This window comes from Gopherus evgoodei, chromosome 1, assembly GCF_007399415.2.
Source record: "Gopherus evgoodei ecotype Sinaloan lineage chromosome 1, rGopEvg1_v1.p, whole genome shotgun sequence".
Taxonomy (NCBI): Eukaryota; Metazoa; Chordata; order Testudines; family Testudinidae; genus Gopherus; species Gopherus evgoodei.
In genome coordinates, this window is record NC_044322.1 from 1,801,755 (window position 1) to 1,809,873 (window position 8,119).

Consider the following 8,119-nt stretch of genomic DNA (forward strand, 5'->3'; position numbering starts at 1 on the left):
AAGCTGGGAATGGACGACAGGGGACAGATAGATAGATAGATAGATAGATAGATAGATAGATAGATAGATAGATAGATAGATAGATAGATAGATAGATGTTATCAAACTTTTAATTATTCACATCCTTGATTATGTTCTGAACTCACAGGTCTGGATGCATCAGCTATTATTTGCAGTGATCACACAGCTGCAATTCTCTCTGGTTCATTTTCCCATGGACATATCAGGGTAGAGTCACCTCTGGTGCAATTCACTGCAGTAGCTGTACAGGGGCATAGGCTTATCAGGGAGTAGAGAGGGCTGTCTGTTGTCTCCAAAACATTATCTTCTGTCCTCAATCTTCATCGTCCTCTTCTTACCTCCAGGTATGGGGTGAGATCCTCACAGCGGCTCATGGGTCTCCTGATTGCACTTGGCTCATGGAAGATGGCTGGGGAAAGAGGGCAGGACAGGGAATTCTCTGTGCCCTACTCTCCCCATCGGTCACTGTGAGTCCCAAATGAGATCAGAGCCTCACTGTGCTAGGAGCTGTACATACACATGTGCATGCTAGAGAGTCCTTGCCCTGAAGAGATTAGAAAGGAAATAGACAAGACAGACAAAGGAGAGGGGAGACTGAGGCACAGAACAGGGAAGCAACTGGCCCATGGTGACCCAGCATGTCAATGTCAGAGCCCAGGGCAGCATTCAGGTCGAGCCTGAATAAACCAAATTGCTGGCTTTGAAAAATGTCCAGCATCCCAAAAAAATCCCAGCCCTTCAATTATTGTATTGCAGGGAAAGAACTTCTGCAAATCAGTTGATCCGCATCTGCTGTAGGTCATGTCAACCTTCAATCAGATCTGCCCTAACCCCTCTGCCTTCCTGCTGATCGGCATCCCAGCCTGGAACCTTAGCAGACCTGTATCCCCATCCCATTCTGCCTCATGTATGTGATTGCTCTGCTAGGAAATGGTACTGTCCTATTCATTGTAAAGCAGGAGCAGACCCTCCATGAGCCCATGTACTATTTCCTGTCCATGCTGGCTGTCATTGATCTGGTCTTCTCAACTGCCGTTGTCCCCAAAATGATGAGCATCTTCTGGTTGGATTCCAGAGACATCAGCTTCGAGGCCTGCTTCCTCCAGATGTTCTTCATCCACACCTTCACCGTAGTGGAGTCAAGGGTGCTCTTGGCCATGTCTTTAGACCGATACATGGCTATCTGCAACCCTTTGAGATACAATACTATCATAACCAGCCCAAAGATTGCCCAGATTGGGCTGCTGTCCCTTGCTAGAGGGGTGGGGGTCGTGATGCCCTTAACCTGCCTTCTAACCAGTCTGCCCTACTGTAAAATGAATGTCATCCCTCATTCCTATTGCGAGTACATGGCCGTGATGGAGCTGGCTTGTGCAGACTCAGCAGTCACTGACCTGTACAGCATCGTTGTGGCCGCAGCCCTAGTGGAGACAGACTTCGTCTTCATTGCCTTCTCTTACGGCATAATCCTCCGCTCCGTCCTACGGCTCTCGTCTCAGGAGGCGCGTCTCAAAGCCTTCAGCATCTGCGGCTCCCATGTCTGCGTCATCCTGCTCTTCTACCTGGGAGGGCTCTTTTCTATGTACCTGCATATTTTTAAGCTCGGCCTTGCTCCTCACATCCAAGTCTTGGTGGCTGACCTGTACCTCGTCGTTCCCCCCATGCTAAACCCAGTCAACTACGGCATTAAGTCCAAGCAGATCCGGAAAGGGGTCTTTAAGCTTTTTGGCCAACGAAAGAGCTTAGCAGAACCCAGTATCTAGGGTGGCCACTGACACAGCTCCAGGACCGCTCCTCCATTGTCCCCACGCTCTCCTGTGTGTCCCCGCCCTCACCAACATGACATTCCTTTTCAGATCTGAACCTTAGAGTTCAGAAAATGAGATACTAGCACCTGAATCCTCTAAGCTTAATTACCAGCTTAGATCTGATAGCACTGCCACCACCCAAAAATATAGTGTTTTGGGGCACTCTGACCTCCCCAACCTTCCCTGGGGACCGCAACAAGGAGAAATAAACCATTCCCCCCACCTTTCCCCCTCTCAGAATTTCCCTCCCTGGGCTATCCTGAGAGATACTGATCTAACCTCTAAATCACCATACAGAGAAGCATTTCCCTTCCCTTCCACAAAGAGGCAAACAGATTCAAGGAAAACAAAGAGAGATTCTATCTCACCCCCTCCCGTCTCCCCCCACCCGTCCCGGTGAGTATCCCAATCCCCTGGAATAACACAAGGGAAACAAGGAGGAAAAAATCAATCAGGTTCTCTTAAAAAAAAAGAAATCTTTTAATAAAAGGAAGGAAAAGGTAAAGAATTATCTCTGTAACTTCAAGATGTAAATCTTACAGGGTCCTATAGCTTACAGACACCAGAAAGAGACTCCCCCCCCAGTACCAATACAAATCAGAATATTCCCAGCAACTACACATATAAAAGTTAACCAGCCAGATCCACAATTGCAAATAGAGTAAAAACAATCAAAAAGCCTAAACCGCCTGTTTTTACTTACTATATGAAAAGAAACGTAGAGAGCCTGTAGTAATGTCTGGTCTCTCTCAGACCCTCTGAGAGAAGAACACACAACACCCAAAGAACACACAAAAGCTTCCCTCTGCCCAAATTTAAAAGTATCTTGTCTTCTGATTGGTCTTCTGGTCAGGTGTCCAGTTCCCTGCTTGTAACCCTTTACAGGTACAAGAGACATTAACCCTTAACAATCTGTTTATGACACATTCCATGCACAGTGCATGTGAGCTCACACTGGCGGGGGCAGAGCAACACACTCTGCAAAACACCATCCTCCGTGCATGATACCAGAGATAACCATGGCTGGTTTGATATCACCACCGGATAGGGGACAAAGCATACAAACCAGGTCTGTCTGGATTAAAACCGAATGAATGGCTTGCCTACCAGTATCCCACCCACTACAGTACGGGGCCCGATGTCAAGAGGTGCTGAGCAGCCCCGACTCCCAGTGAAGCCAAAGGGACTAATCCTGAGGCACTGAGCTATTGCTATCACCACCTGGCTTCTCAGTAGAGCTGTTTGAAAAGTCAGTACACGTTTTTGGAAACGTTTTTTAACATTTGATTGGACCGTTTTCTCCCAGGGTGTGCTATTCCAATGCGTTGTTTTAAAATGCCAATGACATTTCTGGAAATTATGTCAGTGCCATTTTTTTAATGTTGATTTTTTTTAAATGTCAACACCATTTTTTGAAAGTTCGATAAGGTTCTTTTGAGAATGTTCTTTTGAAATTTCAGCCGGCTTTCTGGAGAATGTGCCACATATCAGAAAGACAAATGACGAATGCAAACAAAATGCTAGACACTTGGCAAACCAGGAAAACAAGAATTCCCAAGGACAGGCTGCCAAGATAGGTCCAAACACAGCTATAACTGGGACATATAGACATGGCAGGGCGAGAGCAACCCTTTGACCAATCTGTATCATCCCTGCCACATACCATTACCCCAGAGAACAGGGAGAAGACAGTGCAAGGTTGAAAGTCCACTAGACAAGCCCCATCTTGGATGAGTATACTCAGCGGAACCAGCCAATGGGGACCTGGCTGGATGGTGAAGCTGCCCAGGTATGTTCCCTCCATGCAGAATGAGCCTAGACCAGGTGTGCTATAAGGTCTGACTGCACTCTTCCCACAGCGGCCAATGCGTTTGTATAGAGCCTACTACAATGTTGCCCTGGTCCCTGACGCTAAGGTAATACAGATTATACATAATAAAAATATACCAATCTGCTGTGCCTTGAAAACAAAACTTTTGCCACTGACCCACACATGGTGAGATTCACAGCTGTCTTTGAACATAAGCCTGTATCCTGAAGAACTCGTCTTGTTTTCATCGTTAACATGAGTTGTGCCCTGAGAAGCGAGTAGGGGAAACCAGAACTTTTTATTCATTGCTCTGTTCATAGTGTGCATGGCGCAACCTCTGCTCCCGTAGGGTGATGCGCACCTCTGTGCAGAGCCCACCACAAAGTCTGGGTACATGCATCTAATCTGAATTCCTGCATAGCACCAGTCAGGGAATTTTAAAATGGAGCTTACATTTTAGGAAGGCAGCCAATCTTCATTTTAAAATTCCACTGATGTGTTCCAGTGATGAGTTACCCTCTGTTCGAAATGTGGGCCTGATTTCCAGTTAGAACTTATCTAGCTTCAGCTTCTGCCACTGGCTCTTGTTATACCTTTGTTTACTAGATTAAACAGCCCTTCTACTACTTGAAAACTTCTTCCCACATTGGTACTTATAGACCATCATGGCACCTTTTAATCTTCTCTTGCATAAGCTAAACAGACTGAATTCCTTCAGAAAGAGACACAGTGGGGGAGGGAATATTTTTCTTGGACCAACTTCTGTTGCCAGAAGAGACAAGCTTTTGAGCTTAATTCCATATGTCTCTCACTGTAAGGCAGGTTTCCCAGTGCCCAAATCATTTGTGTGACTTTTCTCTGAACCGTCTCCAATTTTTCAACGTTCTTTTTAAAATGTGGCTGCCAGAATCGCACACAGTATTCCAGTGTCAGTCTCAGCAATACCAACCACACAGGTGAACTCAGGTTTCAGAGTTGTATCCTTGTTAGTCTGTATCAGCAAAAACAAGTCCTTTTGGCACCTTAGAGACTAACAAATTTATTTGGGCATAAGCTTTCATGGGCTAAACCCAGGGCCACCCAGAGGTGGGGGCAAGTGGGGCAATTTGCCCCAGGCCCCGGGCTCTGCAGGGGCCCCCATGAGAATGGCTGAGGCTTCTTCCTGGCCCTGGCCCAACCCTGCCGCCACCCCTCTTCTGAAGCCTCAGTGCATTCAGGAGTGACCCTGGACAGCTGCAGCATGGCTTTGGTGGGGCCTGAGCTCCTCCCCTCTCAGAGCCGTGTGGTTAGGGGATGGGGCTGCGATCTCCAGCGGGGCCTGAGCTCCCTTCACTTGGCCTGAAGTTCACAGCCCCGCCCCCTTGCCATGCAGCTCTGAGCAGGGAGGAGCTGAGGCCCCGCCAGAGCCACGCTGCAGCTTTCCAGGGAGGCTCCTGGATGCACTGATGCTCCCGGTGAGGGGGGAGCTGGGGGTAAGGGGTAAGGGGCTGGGGGTAAGGGGCCGGGACTAGGGCCAGGGGGGTTGGATAAGGGGCAGGGAGTCCCGCGGACAATCAAGGGATAGGGAAGGGCCAGAGGTTGGGGGGGCAGTCAGGGGACAGGGAACACGGGAGTTGGATCTTGGGCATTCCGGGTGTCTGTCAGAACTCAGCGGGTGGAGGTGGAGAGGGGTCGGGGCAGTCAGGCGACAGGGAGCAGACGACCCCCTTTATAAATTGAAAACACTTTTTTATATATTTAACACTATTATAAATGCTGGAGGCAAAGCGGGGTTTGAGGTGGAGGCTGACAGCTCGTGACACCCAGTAATAATCTCGTGACCCCCTGAGGGGTCCCAACCCCCAGTTTGAGAACCCCTGGGTTAATTTAATTTTAGTACCCTGTGTCCATTCACATGTGTGTGCTATTTTGAGCATTTCAGTTTTCACAACATAGGCTCATCCTAGATTCTGGAACAAGCTCAAATGCTCAATTCATGGAGTATATACATAAACTGTACTAACGACAAACCCACAGTAACTGTCTCTAGTTTGTGAGGGACCCCATGGAGCCAGTCTCTAGGAAACAGATAACTGCATGGCGGTTAAGTCCATTAATGGCTATTAGCCAAGATGGGTAAGGAATGGTGTCCCTAGCCTCTGTTTGTCAGAGGATGGAGATGGATGGCAGGAGAGAGATCACTTGATCATTACCTGTTAGGTTCAATCCCTCTGGGGCACTTGGCATTGGCCATTGTCGGTAAACAGGATACTGAGCTGGATGGACCTTTGGTTTGAGCCAGTATGGCTGTTCTTATGTTCTAACCTAAATGAACTCAAAGTTATGGAGACAGATATGAGTCAAGAAAGCCAGCAGAGTATCAGAAACCTGGAAAAATCTCTGACTGGATGGGCTCAGGCATTTGGTCACAAGCTGAGGTGGTTCAAAAGTTTTGGATTTTTTTTAAGCAGAATTTTTGTATTGTTTCTTTAAACAATCAAACACAGCAAGCAGCAAATATTTGGCCTCACACTTCTGAAACCCCAAACCTTGTTCAGGCTTTGGTAGACTAATTTCAGTTTTTCAATTAAAAAAAACACAACAAATTTTGAAGGAAAGCAGATATTGTCCGTGATTTTTTTCTGCTTTTTAAAAACCCCTAGTTTTCGATCCAAAAAAAGTTTTGACAGAAAATATTTGTCCAACCCTTTTAATGAGCTTTAGTGCCTTTTAGCACTAGCTGATGCTGAGAACTAGTGATACCTTGTAAAGAAGTTTTCTCAAAACTGGGTTTGTGTCGAGATGCAGAAGGTTTATTTTTCCCAGGGTCACCCTTGGCGGGGGGAGCAAGTGGGGCAATTTGCTCCAGGCCCCGTGGGGGAAAGGGAGCGGAGAATGGATGAGATGACTTCTTCAGGTATCTTCCAGCCCTACATTTCTATTATGTCTGTGAAATTTTGTTGAGAAAAAAATGGAGGAAAAAAGTTTTTAAAATATTAAAACACTTCGACCCTTTTGGAATGAAGCTTTTCAAATTTTCATTTCAGAACAACTTTTCTTTCCAAAATTTACTTTAGTTTGTATCATTCTAAAATTGAAAGACTGTTTGCCAGAAGCTGAGAATGGGCTACAAGGGTGAATCACTTGATGATGACCTGTTCTGTTCATGCCCTCTGGGGCACCTGGCTTTGGCCGCTATCAGAAGACAGGATACTGCTAGATGGACCTTTGGTCTGACCTAGTATGGCCATTCTTATTTTCTTACGGATAAAAAATATAAATGTAATATTTCAAATTCATAGAAATGAAACATTTGGATTGGCCTACAATGAATTTATTTTTAAAATTTCATTTCACAAGAAAAATTCAAAATTTTGGCTTTTTTTTTTTTTGATTTGGGACCAAAACAAAATCAAAATCTCAAACTTTGTGTCGGGGTGGAAAATCTGTTTTCCCACCAGTTCTATTTGAAATATTTCATGACATTTAAGCAATAATTATATGTCTTTTCCCTTTTTATTCATAGAAAACATACTTCTTCAAAATGGCCTTGGTTCCTTCCAACCACACCAACTCCAGCTCATTATATTTCAGCCTTATGGGCATCCCAGGGCTGGAAGCTTCCCATGTCTGGATGGGGATCCTTTTCTGTTCAATGTACATCATTACGCTGCTAGGAAACAGCATGATTCTGCTTACTGTCAGGTTAGATCAGACCCTCCATGAACCCATGTACTATTTCCTGTGCATGCTTGCGGTCATCGATTTAGTCATGGCTACTTCCATTGTTCCCAAGATGCTCGGCATATTCTGGCTGAACTCGGTGGAGATTGCTTTCGATGCCTGTTTCACGCAGATGTTCTTTGTTCATTCCGTCACAGCTGCAGAATCAGGGATGCTCTTGGCGATGGCCTTTGACAGATATGTCGCCATCTGTTACCCTCTGAGGTACCAGGCCATCTTAACGCACCAAAAGGTGACACAGATAGGCCTGGCCATTCTGCTGAGAGCTGCTCTTGTCATGACTCCCGTCACCTGGATGATGAAGCGCTTACCCTACTGCGGCTCCAACGTGATTGCCCATTCGTACTGCGAGCACATGGCTGTGGTGAAGTTGGCCTGCGCCGATCCCCGAGCCAGCAGTCAGTACTGCGTGGTTGGGTCCACTCTCATAGTCGGGACTGACACAGTCTTCATCTCTGTGTCTTATGGGATGATTCTTCGAGCCGTCCTGCGGCTTGCCAAGAAGGAAGCACGCCTCAAGGCCATTGGCACCTGCGGATCCCACCTCTGCGTAATGCTGCTCTATTATGTTCCCGGGATGGCCTCCATATACACACAGAGCTTTGGCCAGGGGGTGGCTCACCAGACTCAGGTTCTGCTGGCCGACCTCTACCTCACCCTTCCCCCCATGCTCAACCCAGTCATTTACAGCATGAGGACAAAGCAGGTGCAGGATGCAGTGCTGAAGGTATTTGGGCCCAGGAAGGATCCAGTCTAA

At 46.7% G+C, this 8,119-nt stretch overlaps 2 protein-coding genes across 2 annotated transcripts; both read left to right on the forward strand.

Annotated features, from left to right (window-relative positions):
* Positions 1 to 926: 926 nt before the first annotated feature.
* On the forward strand, positions 927 to 1,784 carry LOC115648169 (olfactory receptor 52B2-like). The gene has a single exon (XM_030555382.1). The coding sequence runs from the start codon at positions 927 to 929 to the stop codon at positions 1,782 to 1,784; it is 858 nt and encodes a 285-aa protein (XP_030411242.1).
* Positions 1,785 to 7,174: 5,390 nt separating this feature from the next.
* LOC115648173 (olfactory receptor 52I2-like) lies at positions 7,175 to 8,119 on the forward strand. Its single transcript, XM_030555396.1, has one exon. The coding sequence runs from the start codon at positions 7,217 to 7,219 to the stop codon at positions 8,117 to 8,119; it is 903 nt and encodes a 300-aa protein (XP_030411256.1). The 5' UTR covers positions 7,175 to 7,216.